General features: G+C 37.1%; 1 protein-coding gene across 1 annotated transcript in view; it reads right to left on the reverse strand.

Moving 5' to 3' along the window:
• Positions 1 to 18462, reverse strand: part of LOC149794468 (uncharacterized) — a 77021-nt gene extending 58559 nt beyond the window's left edge. The window contains exon 1 of the mRNA XM_089969118.1: positions 16325 to 18462. Within this exon, the coding sequence (XP_089825244.1) occupies positions 16325 to 18277 (1953 nt within the window). The 5' untranslated portion in view covers positions 18278 to 18462. The remainder of the gene's footprint in view (positions 1 to 16324) is intronic.
• Between the last annotated feature and the right edge of the window lie 875 nt (positions 18463 to 19337).

Raw genomic sequence — 19337 nt, forward strand, 5'->3', positions numbered from 1 at the left:
AGGTAAAGAAATTACAATCAAAAAACGCAAGCACATGTGGAGCCACGATAACACTAAAAAAAGATGAAATTGCTAATGGTGGTCCAAACAAGTTATCGTTGACTAAAACCCAATTAAAACATTTCAATAAAGCGAGGCAAGCAAAAACTGGAACTCAACTTGATTTAATCTCGATAACAGCGATGGTCCAGGAACTCACTGTGTTGTTTACGCGATCGATCCACGTGGAATTATCTATTTCGATTCGTATGGGTTAGCACCGCCAGTTGAATTCCTCAAATACGCACGAAGTACTCCCATTCCAGTCTATTATTCAACGCTACCAACACAAACACTAACCGATCCACCAATACGTGGTCGTGAAGTATTAAATGTACTTGACGCGATATCAAAACCAACCAAACCGCCTCATAAAGTCGTGCACGAGTATACCGCGGGCCGATTTAACATTTTAAACAATCCTTAAAGAATAATGGTAGATATTTACGGAAGATCTCTCATCGAAGCAAAGATAAAAAAAAACGCGGTGATGTAGATTTATCAAAATATGCGACCAAAGATGAAATTGACAATCTTTTATCGTTATCCGGGATAGACCCAGATGAGGTTGTTATTTTTCAGGACCGACATGGCAAGCTAAAAGCTAGTAATATCAAATTGAATGACATAGTTCTCAGGGTTCTTGGAGCTGCCACGGACAACATTCCTGTGTTTACTGACAGCGGAAAAATCAGACTCTCAAGTATATCGTTTACAACCATCAAAGATGAAATTGCAAAAAACGTTGCAACTATCAGGAATGAAATTGCAAAAAGCGTTGGTAATCGCTTAAAAAATACCGGTGACATAATGACAGGTGAACTCAGCATGAACGCAAACAAGATAACAGTGTTAAGAGATCCAACATCCACCGAAGATACCTCAAACAAACAATACGTTGACACCGTAGATAATAAATTATCCACGTTGCAGGCCGAATACGACGTTCACGTAAACGCGTTTTCAAGACTTCGTAGAAACTTTCAAAAAATTAATGAAACCGCAGAGGAATTTTTTGGTGATCCACTCACCGTTGACATAAATCTTTCTGATATCAAAACCAACATTGACACGATCAAACAAACACAGCAAGATGTCAAAACCAACATTGACACGATCGAACAAACACAGCAAGATATCGTAAGTGGGATTCCTGATATCGTTAACAAAAGCAGTTTTATTAAAATCCCACCTGGAGTTAATCCCGGGCATTTTACCAACATAGTATACACGGTATTATCTGGATTTGCAACATGGTCTAAACAAAATAATACTATCAAATACACCGCAACAGTCACTGATGTGTATAGGTTTTCTGTGTTCAGTGCTGCAAAATTTGAGATTTTCACAACATATCCCTTGCAACATTCCACCGACAGGTTTTCCGGGGTTGTGACTGTAATAATAAATAGCGGAACCGAAGAAGAGTTTATACTGGAAGCAGCCGATAAGACAATAAACGCAACATCTTATTGGTGGTGTTTGGAATTTGTAGCTGTAACACCTCTATTGGTTACTGCGTAAGATAATGAATGTCCCCGTTAACAGAGTTAAGGACAACAGCATCAACGACAACATTAGATGCGCAACAATATAGATATGATCAAGTACGCGAATGGCAATCAGAGTTAAAAACCCTCATCGACAAATATAACCTAAAAGTAAAAAAAATATAAACGACGAGTAGTCATCCTGGATGCGTTAGTATACTCAGTATCCGCGTCAGTTGCATCCACCGGAGTAGTATTATCAGCGCTAACACCAGTAACAACTGCAATCGCAGTAACAATATGCGTCTTTTCATCAACTGCCATCGCAGGTGTTTTTAATATAATCGCGAAAAAAATATCCTCATGCACGAGTACAAAATTGCATGATTATGTCATACAACTAAACACAACAACAGCAGCATACTCAAAATTATCGTCGTTGATATAATCAAGCCTCAACGACGAAACAATATCAGATTCCGAATTCGCGTTAATGGTTAAGATATACGAAGACTGCACCCGCCATTTAAAAACAACAAAGATAAATAATGACAGAATTACTTCAACAGATTGTCGAAAACACAAATCCCAAGAGAACTTCAATGATAACGGTAAGTTCGACTAACCCTGAATTTAGTATTAATTTTCCAACTGCGATTCCCGTGAAAGAAATCGCACTAGCGCAATTACGAGCATATCACAGTTGGCCCAATATTAGATCAAAATCGTTCGGTGGATTACCAGCAAATAATTCATTTGTGTTTGTAAATAAAAACCGACCAGATGGTACACCCGACTGGAACGTCATTGGGTTACCCACCGGGTCTTATCAAATCGAAGAAATCGATGAGGAATTACAACGGCGAATAAAAAGTATCACAGGAAAAGAATCCAAGATAAAAATAACCGTTCATGAACCAACCCTGTTTTCTGCAATCGAAATAAGCACCCCTGACTACGCTGTGGATATATATCAGAGTTTGATCAGAACAGTGTTAGGATGGCCTGAAATTCCACCAGAGGCACCACCGATACCACCAGAACCGAAAAGTCTGATTATGTCACGGACAGGCAATCATATCACGAAATTAAAACAAAATATAAACAACCACTTTTAGATAACCTAAAATATGCAACGTCGCGTAGTGATTTTAAATATTATTCCTCGAATGATATTTGGTGGGAGTTTCCTCTTGAATTTCCGGGGAGAGGAAGTACAAATATGGGCATTAAAATGGATCTGATACTTGAAGGTTTTAAAGAAATTGATCAAGAGCATGAAACACAACTGCAGCAACTACGACAAAGTTTCCAGGAGCATCTTTTCGATATAACAAGTTCACGCAGCGAAATCATTAAACACATTGAGATATTAAATCAGCTTGTATCCGATATGGACTTTATTCACCAGCGATTAATTCGGGCGATAGTTGAGTATGATGATGACAAATATAAATATAAACAACAATTTTTAACCTTCTTTAGAATACGAGACCCAGATCTGCCAAATTTTAAATTTCCTTGGTATAACGCGGATGAATTAAAAAATCCACCACCAAAATCATTGATGAGTTCTTTGACGATATACTCGCTGCGTGGAGAAAAACACTGCCACGAGCAACTATTCTCTGGCACAACAATGAATCAGACGGGACAGGAAGGCATGTATCCCCAAAAATTGTAAATATAACCCCTGTGGTCGCGGTCAATCTTGTGTGTGATGTCATTGGTGGCAGCTACAGCACAGACTCTACAGTATCAAATCAAGCCCAGCAAGGATTTGTTCTTTATTCATTCACCCCGAAAGAACCACCTCGATATCTGATTGTGCATGAGCCGATCAATCAGGTTTATTTGCAGTGTTATAATCCACTGTTATCAAGAATAAATTTCAAACTAACAGACCAATCTGGCCACCTTCTGGACTTAAGGCATGAAACACTACATATTAATCTACTTGTAAGATCGTAAGGATCTCATCCTAAGGATTTTGTCTTAAAACTTTTATCCCAAGGATTTCTATCCTAAAAATCTCATTCAAGAAAAAAAAGAAATTCTCCTCACAGTCAAGGTGGATATTTTTTTACTGTCGCTCAGAATTATAAGAAATTTATTTTTTACTGAAAAACTGTCAAATTTCTCAATTCTGAAGGGTAATTAACTAGTCAAAATCATGAAAATCGTCCGATTTGCTAATTCGGAAGGGTACTTAGCTAGTCGAAATCATGAAAATCGTCCTATTTGCTAATTCTGAAGGGTAATTAACTAGTCAAAATCATGAAAATCGTCCGATTTGCTAATTCTGCAGGGTACTTAGCTAGTCAAAATCATAAATATCGACCGATTTGCTAATTCTGAAGGGATGTTTACTAGTCAAAATTATGCGAATTCAGTATAAAGCAAAGAAGATAATATAATATTTTATTGAAATCTGCAAGTGAATAAAAATATTATACGAAATTTATTTTTTACTGCACATCGACTGATTTGCTAATTTTGAAGGGTACTTAGCTAGTAAAAATCACGAAAATCATCCGATTTGCTAATTCTGCAGGGTACTTAGCTTGTCAAAATCATAAAAATCGTCCGATTTGCTAATTCTCAAGGGATGTTTACTAGTCAAAATCATGCGAATTCAGTAAAAAAAAATATATCTGCAACATTTATTTTTTCCTGACAGACCCTGATTTCTAATTAATCAAACGAGTATTATATAATGTACCACCATATGAAAGTTTTCATACACGACAAGCAAGCACTTGAAAACTACATCAAAGAGGTGTTTATGCAGTCCCCGCTCAGCACAGTTGATTTAGTTATTGATGTATTCGGTAATGAAGACTTTTTATTAACGCAGGGACAGTTAGATGAACTGCGGCAAAAACGTATTTGTATGATCACATGTGAACAGATTTTAAAAGACGCGCATTCCTGCATTAAATTTGATCGGCTTAAGGAAATATTATTTAACTCATCAGATGCAGGTCAGATTGATACAAGTGAAAATAACTCATCAGATTGATACAAGTAAAAAAAATAACTTATCAGATTGATACAAGTAAAAAAAATATTATCTGTATCAGATTAATGCAGGTAACTTTTTTTACTTTCGATTTCATTTCCACGTACTTGACTTCACTTCCAAGAAATCAAGGGATCTAACTCTCGATCGCTTCACAATCTGACATAATTTTTCTCAATTGTCTTACACGAGTATTAATTAATTTTTTTGATTCTTATTCTTCAGACAATGCTGATCTAATTTTTTCAATTGCACGAGACAACGAAACAAATTCATTTATTTGTGCTTCTTCTGCTGCAGCCAGTGATTTATACATAGCAGTTTGGATTTTCTTTATAAATCTGTACTGAGCAGGCAAAATATACCGACCTTCCAATTTAGCCTCATACAATGTTTCAAAATCAGACATGATTTTTTCAGGATTTAATTCATAAGATATGTTGATTCCGTTTTCTTCTAATTTTTTAATAGCAGAAATTACACCATTGATATTTTCTTAATTCATTGTTTATATAATTATATATTTTAAAGGAAAAAAAATTGTACACCATTTATGTGAACTTCTAAGTTGTCTTATAACATCCTAGCAAGTCCAGAATGGTGTGTTTTTGTTTACACTAACGATGATACATCCCGTGAGCCTCTAGGGTGCCATTGACATCCTACCAAGCTCCAGGTGCGCAAACACAACCCCCTGCGTGAACCCCTTACCCGTCAAACAACGGTCTAGAGGCCCAAGACGGTGTGTTTGCGAAGGACAGAGCACAACCTATGTAACCCTCTAGGGTGCCTTATGACATCCTAGCAGGATCAGAAAAATACATATAGGGACAGCACAGACATATACGGGGGTTATTGTATTCTACGCTCAACAGATCTTGCACACCCTCCCCAAAATCAACCTCGTGAGGTGAAAAATGACACCGCGCGTGGTGATAACGAAAACCCCCGGTTTTAATACGGATCCTATAGTATATAAACCGACTGATACTTGGAAATTCAAGAATAGCTCACACGGTGGGCGTGGTTTTTCGTATTTCTTATCTTAAATATAATCGCAGAAAAAATGCAGATGAACCAAGAAACCAAACGAATTCAGTAAAACAAGTATATTGTTTGTGAAATAAATTGTAAATAACGATTACGCCTGCCGTTATTGATAAAATCCTTGACTTTGTTACCTTGACTTTGTCACCTTGACTTTGTCAAGGTAAGTAATTGGAGATGTTTACTTCCGTATTGTAATCGTACAGGTAACACGGAGAACCGTTTTCCCGCTTTAGTGTGCATACAATAGACGATTCGTTACAATTAACTGTATAACGTATCATTTGACTTTTTTGGTTGTTGCAAAATAATACTTGAAATTAGTTCTACTTTTCAGGACAATACCCGCAGAGGATAATGACATGTGTTACGCAATCTTCTGAAAGTCAAGGGGAGGGAACTAATTGCATGACATATGCTTAACGGAGTTATCTCCCTTAAATAACGCTGAAATTTATATAAAAACCCTTGGATTGAAGTACACAATCTAACAATAATGAAAAACAATCTTTTGATTATAGTTTTTAGAAAGAGGGGATTTGGTTATATTTTCTACGACTTTTCCTATTGAAGGTACACAAATATCAAAATACTAGCTAGCTGCATACGTTGAATGAAATATTTTTTCTTCGTTTGTCTTTAGATTTATGGATAAAATTGCCTTGGCTCTCTTATTGCTACAGCCAGTTTCTCCAAGTTCACAATTCTCGCTCTGCGTGACAATTCTCAGATTGGATAAAGAATCATCGGTTTTAATATTGTTGATGTGATCAATCACAAGACCATCTTCGATCTCTCCGTTATAAACTTCAAATACAAAACGATGACAGAGATATTTTTTCTTCCCAGCACTAAATTGGAGATAGCCAGTATTAGTAACAAAACCAACTGATTTTTTCAACCTGCAATTTCTAATTTCACCATTACGTGACGCTTCGAAATTCTTGATAATGGGGTGTGGGACAAATTCCTGGTTCATTTTATATAATAATGTCATTTGTCTAATTTATATTTGTCTGAGAACTTAGTTATATAATCGCGCTCACATTTCAGCGCATCATTATTAATTTCTTTGTTATAATATCGCTTAAGTTCACGTTATCTTTTCCCGCGCAACTCGCACACAACTGTGTTTTACCCCTGACTCCAATATCACATCGCAGACACGGTATTGGTCCTAAACCCCCATTCCGAATGCTTTGTAAATGTTCTCCGCAGAATTCCTTTCTTATTTAAATGTTTGTCTTAAATATAATATCGAGGAGTTTGAGAGATTATCTGCAATCAAGCCCCGGAAAGCTTCTAGACTTGATCTTGACAGACTAACCCCTGATTCGCGGAGGCAAGCCCTGACTAGTCTGTTTGATATTATCAGAGATGCCAAAATAGAATTTCGTAATGATGGAGCATCTTACGTGTGGTCCACATTCAAAATTATACGCGACGATGATGTCAAGGACGCTACAATGAGTGACGCACGAGCGAAAACAATTATCGATTACCTCAATCAGAAATACCATTTCAGAATAAAGTTTATTGTGCAAGCAGATTCCGATACGTGGATTATTCGTGACAAACGTGACCCTGTCCTTGCTAATGGAAAAACTGCTCTGTTAAGTAAAGATTCCAAACCAGGAATGCTGACTGGGATTGATAAACCATATTACGCTCGAGCGTATCCTGTGACCGCGGTCATTTACGGAATCTATCCGATAAAAAAACCCAACATTAATGATCTTGGCCCAATAAAATTTTCAAAGCTGAATTGTGTAGCTGAACGAGTAACAGAACATTTCACAAATGCGATGCGCGGAAACGGTCTAACGGCGTTACGACGTGAAAAAATAAACAAATGGGCTGAATCGGTTAAGGATACAGGAGCTACAATAAACGATGTTGTCGAGTAGAAAAAGCTTTAAGATTCCCCATAACCGTAGCAACGATAACAGGGGAAGTATTATACAAATCAAAATATAGTTGGAACGGAGCTCCAATAAATATCATTGATCATAACGCTAGCGCTTGGACCAGTGCAGTCACAATATTTCCACGGGATCGAACTGTAAGATTTTACCCGTCCTCGGAAAATTTCGAGGGGAGGAACTCTGAGAGAAACATGTTTGATTTTATTAAACAGATAGGTGAAAACGACCCTGTATCAGTGTGGTTATTTTCGAGTTCAGATAATGAAATATATGATCAGTTTGTACGAGTTAACGGTGAAATATACCGTAAAGAATCTCTTCATGAAACAATTAGAAAACTTGCTCAGAGATACTCAAAAGATACTGACCGATTATTAACTAATTGTTTCACTGTACCATCAGTTGTAGCCCATGCTGCCAGAGAAAAAAATTTCCTGGAAGCCACCCCGAAGTGAGTTTCTTGAAGATGTACAATTAAGTTGTTGCGAATACGGGCACGGCGGATTGTCGAATGCCAAGTATAATTGCAAGGAAATGATATCAGTTGATATGGTTGCGTGTTATCAGGAAGTTTTCTCGGGATGGGAGAGTGTTCTGGATACTTTAAAAGATTTGGACACCCCACAAACTCGATGACGCGAGTGGCCATTAATGGACCATTACCCGATTTTGACCTAACAGGATTCACTCGTGTAGTGTCATTTGAATACGCCAAGGGTCTTCATGTTATTTGTTATGTTTGGTTTGGTCGGCATTTTAGTGAAAAGCGCTGGGAACCAATAGTGTTGTTACGATATATGCTTGATTGTAAAATACTGGTATCGTTGACGATCAGTGAGGCAATTATATCATATCAGGCACAGACTGAAGTTTGGTTACCAACACCTGAACTGGTTGATTGCGAAAGTGATGATTACGATACATTAATCGCCAACCTCGAAGAAGAATAATTGGTAAATTTACTCAAGGCGGTGCATATGATCATAAACGACATTATGCAAGACTGATTATGGATCCCGCCCAGTATAAATTTGTGGTCGCTGATGCAGCTGCGAGAGGTATATTTGTAAGTCGAGAAAAAGCTTATTTATCTGATGGAACTCGACTGGATACGATTGTAAGTTATACTGATGGCGAGTCACCTCAGTATACTCATTTAAGATCTTCAATGCTCTCTTATGTTTCTATAAATTTGCTATCGATGATAAATAGATTCCCTGACACTGCAGTTAGAGTTGCAACGGACTCATTTTACATCAACAAGAAATACCTGAATTCGGTAACTCGTTTTACAACTGATGGTGAATCATGGAGTTCGTGGAGAATCTAAGAAGAAATGATATATGATTATTGTGAGTCCGCAGATGTTGAGATTAACGATAGTTATTATAAATCAGAATTATTGGAAATGTCGAGCGCGCCATCTGTGTATGATTCAGTATCCAGACACAAGACTGTTTATCTCAATGGGCCGGGAGGGTCTGGTAAGACGACTCGAGCGATTGAATTATTTCGGAATTCGGATATGATCGTGTTAACACCTACACACAGACTTGCGCGAGAGATGAAACAACGAGGGGTTAACTCATACACTAATCACACTTTTTCAGATACAAGGGCGACGCATGGACTCCTGATCGAATGAGAGAGAAATATATTCCAAGGATTATGATTTGGGACGAAATATGTACGGTACCGTTAGAAACATTAAAAACATTTCTCGATTGGCTATTAAGAAAAAATACAGCTGTGATAATGTGTGGTGATCACGGTCAGCCACCACCTTTTGTTGGACCATCTCCACATTTGTGGTTAAAAGATTTTGTTGATTATTACGAGGAGATAACTGATGATTATAGAGCGCTTGATGCAGAATTAAACGAGTTTAAGAAATTAATCAGACTACAACCGAATAAAATTCAATGTGAAATAATGCATGAAATAATTTCAGAGACTTCAATGAGCGACTTTTGGAAAACGTGGAGACCAAATGATTTGACAGTGGCAAGTAGAAAGATAGAGATACACTTCAACAGCGGTTGTTTCAGTTACAACGAGAAAAGTTTCCAACGTTGCCAGTGCCGTTGTGTTATCGACCAACTGATACGCGGTTACAGAATATTGACGTTGATATACCAGGACAGACCGAAAAACAAAATCTCGTATTAAATGATGTTGTTGCAGGTGATATCAATGTTGTCGAAGATGCACTGCGCGCTGATAAATCCCCGTGGACGCTAGGATACGCAATGACGATACATTCTTCTCAAGGACTGACTATCTCTAATACAGTTGTTTGGATCATTGATGATCGTATCGAGTGGTCAAACTTAGTTTACTTGGCTGTATCCAGAGTCAGAAGAATATCTCAACTGCGAAGGATTGTTTCAGATGAGTCAATGGCTGATGAAATTAATAATGAAAACAACAATGATATAATAAGAAAAAAATTAGCTGGTTACAAACAGAGTGACAAAAATTAATCCTGATTTTGACCTTGATGTTGAATTTATCTTGACACTGAAACAACAGCAGAATAATCATTGTGTGAACTGTAATTGTATAATGTTGTGGCAGTATTTGAGTAATAATTCAAGACAATTCACCGTAGATAGAAAAAACAATCGTCTTGGTCATACACGCGAAAATGTGATGCTGACCTGTCTCGAGTGTAATCGACGTAGGGGTGCTAGTTAAGTGATTTGGGCGGTAATTGTGTGTCTTCGGGAATTACTTGTAATTGTTCACGTGTTGAATCCAGCCTGTAGATTGCTGGTCTACCAGTAGATCTAGTTATGTTAGATATCTTGTGTATTGTGATGCTCCAGATAGGATCAGTCGCTCCTTTTGTTACTACCTTCAAGTTCACCTGGTTCATATAAATATCTCACAGTGACATCACCCAGTATCGGCTGTGTTGAAGAATCACGTCGCTGTACGGGTATATTTTTTTTTGGTAATTGCGTTAATAGGTTTCATGTTGGTTGTTCGAGTAATTTCATTATTTAATGCAGCTATCACACCTGGTAATCTCGCAACCCATTTGCGTGATCTCTTGTCCTGAATGAATTCCTTGGCGTATTGATATCCAAATAACCGCTCAGCAAGAGTTCGATTAAATCGCTCAACAATTGCCTGATCACGATGAATTGCAGTATGCCCTCGTCTGACGGTGACATTATGTTGCTTCATCAGCGATGATACTGCACCCTGAAATTCTTTGCCAGGATCAACTTGTAACACCTGTGGTCATCGTAGACCACCTCGTTGATAAATTCGTTCAAAAGCAGAAGCAACCTCAGATGCTGTTTTAGTCGTTAACGGTTCTGCATCTTTGTATCTACTTGCAACATCAACTACAGTTAACGCGCATTTATATGTTATTTGACGTCTTCGGATTTTAATAATAGTATGTGGTAGAAATAATATATCAGCTTGGTGAACTTCATTAGGAACACTAACATCAAAATGAGCAAAATGAATTTGTTTAGGCGGTGGGTGGTAAATTTGCCATACTGCCTGTTTGGATAACCACTTTTTAGCAGTATCGCGCGTAACTTTTGCTGCTTCAGCGAGTTTACGAATTGCTGCGCTATCCCTCCAGTATCCTCTTGGGGAATAATAAATCGACTCCATTATAATTAATTACCAGCATGTAACGCTAATTTACCTTTCATTGCGGATTTTATTAACCAACTAGCTAATTTTTCCTTGAGAGATTTATCAGTGATGGAATTTAACGCATGAATTAATTTCACATCTGCGAGATGTCTATCTTATAGATTTTTACTTTTATAAGCTACATCATGAGCACGACACGCCTTATCAATAGCGTTTATCGGATACTCACCTGGTTTTGGTTGATCTTGGTCATCAAATCTGATATCAAGGCGGGTTCCTGGGCCGCAGTAATTATATCCTGGAAGATGTTTTTCTCCTGGGTATTTAGCCCACGGAGTCCCTTGTAGTTTTATTAATTTTGCTGCGATGTCACTCCCGTGTTACTTTTTTTTTTACTTCACTTTGGCTTTGGTTTTGGCTTTGGTTTTGATTTTGATTTTGACTTTGGTTTTGGTTTTGACTTTGACTTTGGCTTTGGTTTTGGTTTTTCATCTGACTGCACTGACTTGCCAGTGGAACTAAATTTAAATTTCTTTGTACCGCATCGTTCACATTTGCCGGTAACCGCAGATCTATTATTTTTGTTGTAATGGTTGTTAGATCACTTGGTGGTGTGCGCGCCCTGCATTTCACACAATATAAATCCATATTTATTTGACATTATTCTAATGGAGATCACTGATTTTCTGCTACAAGGAAACGAGAACCAGTTAAGCATCACGCAGCGTTACCAAATTATGTTCGTATGATTATTATAGGACCATCTGGGAGTGGTAAGACGCAGTTGTTACTTAATTTAATAATGAAGTGGATGAAGTGGAATAAATTATATTTGGTAGCTCCATCTGTAGACGATCAACGATGCTATGATGTAATAAAAGATTTTAATGAAAGCGCAAAATTGTTAAATGAAAACGGCGATGATGTTGTTGAATTTATAACTGACATTAATGAAGTGCCAAGTATTGATGATATTGACGGGTCAGTTAACAATTTAGTTGTTTACGACGATGTAATGTTGGATAAACAATCAAATCCTGCCAGGATATTTTCCAGAGGCAGACACAAAAACACAGATGTGATTTATGTAACCCAGCGATATACACAAATTCCTAAAGTGATCAGTGATAACTGTAATATTCTTACTGTCTTTAACGGAGTTGATACTCACACGTTACGAAATAATCATCAGACCTGGTGTAGCGGCGATATGGAGATAAATAAATTAAAAAATTTCTTTAGTCGTGCTAAAATAACCCCGCATGGGTTTATAACAATAAACTTACACGATCCTAGAACAGGGTATCGAATCGGGTTAGATAAAAAATTTAATTCATAGCAGCAGGGAGGGCGACGACAACGAATTGCTTCATTTGGTAAATCGAAGCGCCATTAATGGGTTTTTCAACCAGAAACCGTATTTAAACTAACTCAGGAGGACCCCCAAGGAGGTTTATCTCCAAGGGTTCCTCCTGAAACGTAGCTGACGTTATTTCCGGTTGAAAACCCTTTTTTGGAGACCTTATTTCGACATTTGGAACCTTCTAAATTTTGTAGGATTCGCCCTCCCTGCTGCTGGATAATCTAGTAGTAGTTTCAGTTACTAGGATGGTTGTACCCCAAGTCTGACAGCGTTTTTTCCCGTTAAGACCAGCAATCGCATCACACCAATATCTGATAGCGAAGCTGTGTGTTAGTGTGATTAGAGCAGCGCACGTCAGAAACTGGATTTTCATCTTTGGGCACGATCACGGCTTTTTTTTTTACCAAACACATTCCAGGGATATAATGTTATCTTTCTCCATCAAGGGAAATGAAAGCGTTCAGACTGTCATAGAGGGTCAATGTGATCTCATTTGACTCAACAATCTTGTATGTCTTCAATACTTATTCCCTGTAGTTGACCATCTTAGTTTTGATTTGTTGTGCGGCAAGGAACGACTGGGTCTCATTTCCCAATCTGGCAATAGTATACACCAACTGGCGTGTACCCTGGACAGCGACCAGCAGTAACAGACACTGTTAATGCTGATCGTTCCACTTGATGACAGATTTGCTGGTAAATTTGTCTCCACTTATGCTCAACATCTTGTTCTATAAGATCTAGAAGTGTGCTAACTTGTTCCAGTTAATTATTGATCGCGGAAGCAAACTCACTTGTGTTGGTATCTAATTTATTTATACTGATTTTGTTTGCTTGCATATGTTTTGGGAATAAATATGGCAATATATATGGCACACTGGGAAGAAGAAACATCCAAATTTATACGTTATCGTTAGTTTTTGAAAGTTCATCAGTAGCCAAAATCTTGCGATTTCCCTGCGTATGCCCTCGTACGGGAACTTATGTAATTTTTGTACAAGTGTTCCCTCCATTCAACACGAAACCCTATCGCTATGATTGAACGTTCATAAGCTGAACAAGGGTCACAAAAATAGTCTGTTTTCATTTTCTCTTCTCCAAGGATGGTGAGTAGAGATGCATGTTGGGGAAAGATACTCGTCCAATTTAGTTTGTCGTACTCTGTCCAACATATACATGGGAACATTCAGTCAGATTGTCCTACTCTGTCCAACATATAAATGACCAAATTTAGTCAGTTTGTCGTACTCTGTCCAACATATACATGGTCACACTCAGTCAGTTTGTCGTACTCTGTCCAATATATACATGGCCAAATTTAGTCAGTTTGTCGTACTCTGTCCAACATATACATGGTCACATATTGTCAGTTTGTCGTACTCTGTCCAACATATACATAGTCGGATTCAGTCAGTTTGATAGCACTTCCAGGGAGCTAAAGAAAAGTTTTGGTTGTATCACAGTTCCAGTCTAATAGCTTTTGAAATATTTTTATTATGTTTAGTTTTTAAAATAAAATATTTTATGTGTTTTATTTCAATGTATGAGTAAGAACATAAAACATGGTTATGCATTTAAATGAAGGTTTGTATATTAATTTATATGGATGGCGAAGTAAAGCAAAACCGTGTTACAAATAAAGAATATTTATGTGAATAAATTTCATGCAAAACCTGCTAAAGACACCCACCCATCGGAATGGAAGTCAGACCAACACAGACCCAGGTTAGGAACTATAAACTCGCCCGCTCTTAACCAAGATGAGCTAACTTAAAGGAAATTTTTTTTAACTCGTTTTATGTTTTTATTTGAACAAATAAAAGTTAAAATGTCCTTTTTCATTCGTAATCACACAAAGACGCGACGGACAGACACATCGATTGAAGTGTGTTTGTGTGGGACTGTATCGGAAGATTGATTCACCTCTCCAGTAGCGTTTGGTTGTGTTGGTTATCCTGGTTTCAATTAAATGGATTTAATTGGTATTTAAATTTCAACTGAATCAAGATCGCCAAAATATCTAATTCATTATTTTTTGAAGAATACATTTTCTGGTTAGAAGCTCAAAAACACACGATTCATTGATCTAAACACGCGTGAAGCATCAACAGCATACAGGAACGAATTATGCTTGGATTTACGAGGTTAGACCCCATTTTCTGCCTTTCAGAACGTAAAAAAGATGCTTTTCTACCGAGAGAACATAAATGCGTATATTTCTAGAAAAAACAATGCGCCCACAAACACTCCCATTGAACAACGTTGTCAAAATGGTCAAGGGCAGGAATTCGCGTGTTTTACAAAAAGCTGCCTTAGAACATATTACGGTGATTAGAAAAAGACGTTTACAACAACTGGTAATTTAAATATAAGACTAGTCCTCTAACCGATTTTACTATGGAGTTGTAGTTGTTCTTTTTTTTTTAACCGTTTCTGGTAATAGTAAGTCTTCGTATGCACTGTTCAGGCAATATAATATGTATTATTATTTAAAATAATTATCATCGCGAAATTTCGCGGAGTAGATGCATTTTAATTTGGGCCCGGTTCTATGCATTTACCCAAATTCTCAAACATTTATTCTAAATATCTTTGGGTCAGGACCTCAAAAACTACAATTTCTACCTAAACTTTAGATACAGGTATATCCTTGTTGTTCATTTTGCCGTTTTTGTATGGTACACTCTTAAAACTCTAACAGTAGATTGGTTGGTTGGTGTTAATATCAATTTCATTTTTAAAAATTCCAAACTTTCTTTTGGAATTTTAGTAATTTCAGATCTTGCATGAGACAAGAGTTATCAATTCATTTGTCGGTTACTGAAAGGGGTTTATTTTTCCACCGATTTTGCCCCAGAAATATCTCTATCAGTAATTGATATTGTCAGTATCGTTGTCGTTGTTTCTCTTGATTTGCCTTCCCTTTTGTTGTCACGTGTTCAGCCTTCTACACAAGTACGATATTGTAACCGTAAACAAACAGACAGTTGGTAAAAAAGGTAGGTAGGTTAGATAGGAAGATAGGTAGGTCAGAAAGTATGTCAGGAGATACATAGATAGACTGATACATAGATTAGACACACTCATGTCTGTGAAATACTATTTGGATGATTAGTGGAGAGAGAGAGAGAGAGAGAGAGAGAGAGAGATGGGTCAATTACATGTTACTCTACAATCCACTTTTGGTGCCTCAATAAAAAACTGAATAAATTTAGGGTTTATATTTTATTAATGAACAATATAATGAGATCTTGTCCAGTTTATTTTATGTTATTTATTTGATCCAATAGTAAAAAGACATAGCTGTAAGTGTGGTCATTATTTAATTGACAATTTCATACGAAATTATAAAGTAATGAAAATTTGGATACTGGTCTCCTAGACATATTTTCCAAACTCATAGGCATTTTGAAGAGCGTTCGGGCTTAAATATTCATTGGCAAAAATGGGGATTTTATGAAAAAATCATAAGATATATGGATAATGATGTGCTAAAATTACACACAAATTAACCGATATTAATAACATAATGCAATAAAATAATGTAAACCTTCATGATCCATTACCACCACTTTTATATTGAGTGCAGTATCATAATGAATCATCATATCCTTTTTCTCCTTTATTTGCATTACGATTTGCAGGAAAATATATAGTGATATTATAGGGTTTTGTGACTAAATTACAGATTATCATAATATCTGATTCCAAAATATATATTCATTTTATAGCGATTTATAACCGTTATAGGAATTGCTGGAAATTCTGGACATAATACATCGAGAATAAATATATGTAGTCAGAATTATTTTAAGACAAAAATATGACACTTGTGTTTCATGTCACTATTGATGTTAAGGAGGAATCTATTACCACTTTTATTGAAGGTCAATTTCCAAGGATTTTCAGATATTCCGGTTTTAATGATCTGGATAAGATTACCATCCGGCAGAAGCTGGTGAATGTTATTTGATTCATACCCTGCCACATATACATTATCGTCTCTGTCGATGCCTATACTCATGGGTCTAATTAAATTCTCACTCTTGTAGACGAAGTGTAACTGTCCATCCAGTCCAAAGCAATACACGGTATTGGTGTCATAACATGACATGTAGAGACGTGTCTTGGACTCGTTGACAGCTAGATAGGTATATGATCCTCCCTTCTGGTCAATCTCGTGATAGTACTCTTCCTTTCCCTGTGTGGTCAGGATACTCCAGTAGTAGTTTCCATTACCAGGATTGTTAAATCCAGAGATTACCAACTTGTCCCCGCTAAGAGCAGCAATCCCATCACAGTAATACCTGGTAGTAAAGCTGCGGGTTGGTGTGAGTGGGGCAGTGCAGGTCAGGAACTGGATCTTCTTCTCCCTAGCTATAGTTACAGCTACTTCAACATTTCCTATCAAACACACATCACATGGACCTTTCAGTGTGTAGTCTGATATGTGTGTGTGCTCAGGGCTGTACAGACAACACTTATTATTCATATAGTCACTGAACAGTATGGAACCATTGGGCAACCACACTGAACCTCTGTACCATGGTGTAGATCCACCGTTGGGACACTTTATCTCTATGACTGAATCTAATGTCGGTGTTCTGAAGATCCCATCCAAACAAAGTCTGACTACATTGACCTTGGTTTGGACAGTAGCAAGCTGATCATCAGCAAGGGACATCAGTGTCTTCAAATTGTTATGGAGGGTGAGTGTGATATCCATTGACTCTATATCCATGTATTTCTTCACTATTTGTTCCCTATAATTGATCAGATGCGTTTTGATTTGCTGTGCGGTAAGGAACACCTGGGTCTCATTCCCCAATCGGAGGATACCGTCCAGCAACTGGCGAGAGTCCTGGACAGCGGCCAGTAGTGACTGGTACTGGTGATTGAGATCGTTGCGCTTTATGGACTCTTCCTTGTATATTTGTCTCACCTTCTGTTCAACGTCCTTTTCTATAACATCAAAAAGTTTGTTAACTTGTTCGCGAGCATTTTTGATGGTACAAAGAATTTCACTTGTTTGGGTCTCTAATAGCTTTATATTACTTTTGTTCGCTTGTATATGGTTTATTAAATATGCCTCAGTTCGAGTTAATATTTCAATAATGTCTCGTGGATCCTCGTTAAGGGCTGATTTGGCGTTGGTTTTCAAATCCACCATTTCACTACAGCTTCTGTGATCAATGACAGAGCATTTAACACAGCAAACAGTTTTATGATCCCTGCAAAAGTATTCTATTTCTTTGTCATTATGCATAGCACAGCTGGAAGATAAATTCAAACTCATGATGACATCAGGAGTTTTTGAAATGTCATCAATGGTCAAAACCCTGTGAGATTTTACTGCCCTTACTCTCTTGTGGGAGTTTATACAACTTTCACACAAGTATTCCTTGCATTCAACACAAAACCCCATCGCTATAATGGAATGTTCTTCGGACGAACAAGGATCACACAGATAGTCTACTTGCACTTTCTCCTCTCCAAGTAAGGCAAGTAATGCTGCATTTTGGGGAAAGAGACTCGCCCATTCCTTCGGATCCTTACCTTCAGTAACAGGAGGATACGTGGGTCTACGGCACACAGGACAGTTAAAACAAGGCTTATCTCCCACTGTGTAATCAGAGGTTACAATGTAAGAAGACAAACAATGCTGACAGAACGTGTGTAAACACGTTAGAGTCCGAGGTACCTTGAGCCTTCCGATACAAATAGGACACGTTGGTTCTTCATTTGTTGTACTTAACAATTCTTCTGCCATGCTTCATGTAACTTACTAGAACGGTGATATTCTGATATGATTTCCTTCCTGCAATCCAGTAATCAAGTTTAGTTCTACGCTCTAACGTGAGGTATATATAAATGCGTAATGGCTACCAACTTTACTTACTATCTTTTTACTTCCTTGTATGAAACCGAACTGACCTATCTTAGCCTTCGCACTCTAACCTCTGCTATCCACCAATCATATTGTCGTGTATAGAAATATACTGTACTGAGTACAACGTACACAGTGTCCCTAATACCCTCCATTCTGATTTATTTTGTATGCATTGTAACGTCAGTCATGGAGTGTTTCAGGAGTTTCAATGATCCCGAGGAGTTTTCGTTATGTCACATCTTTGTTACTATGCTTTTGAATACTAATACTGCATCTAATTATAGGTGGACCTAATCCTGCGTTCATGTGATCTCATCTGTAAACAATTAAGCAAAATAATAGTGTTTATAAAACACGACATAAATTTTAATCTAATCTACAAGGAATAAATTGTTAGATGTTACATGTAATGACAACGGGTTGATTTGGATCTTCTTCAGTGTTGACTTCATACAACGTGATACGGTATATCTTTATATATCATTTTGTATTTATTTTCAGTCAGAAGCGATGAAATATTACATTTGTAATCAATGTGGTACAAGATAGGTTTGGAACAGCACTAATTAATATTGACCTAGTCCGATAAATCATCAGGGGTGAGGGGCTTATTTATCGGCCTAATATTGACCGAATTCTGAGTATGTGGACAATTCGTGTGTGGACTATATATAAACTGAGAAAGGAAATTGTTTCTAAGCTGGGCTGTAAATACATTTTCGACACATATATATATAGATATTACTTTATAAATATTTCTGTAAATTGATTTTTTTTCATTACGAGCTAGTAACTTTTATGTTTACATGTGTAAGCGTTTGAGAAATTTAAATCAATCAAAGATCAGAAAATAATTAAAAGTTTATTTTATGTTAATATACACACTGACTAAATGGCGATTTTACACTCTCATTATTACAAAAATCAAGTTGGTTACTTA

The sequence above is a fragment of the Sinohyriopsis cumingii genome, chromosome 8 (genome assembly GCF_028554795.1).
Source record: "Sinohyriopsis cumingii isolate HCF-2022 chromosome 8, ASM2855479v2, whole genome shotgun sequence".
Lineage (NCBI taxonomy): Eukaryota > Metazoa > Mollusca > Bivalvia > Unionida > Unionidae > Sinohyriopsis > Sinohyriopsis cumingii.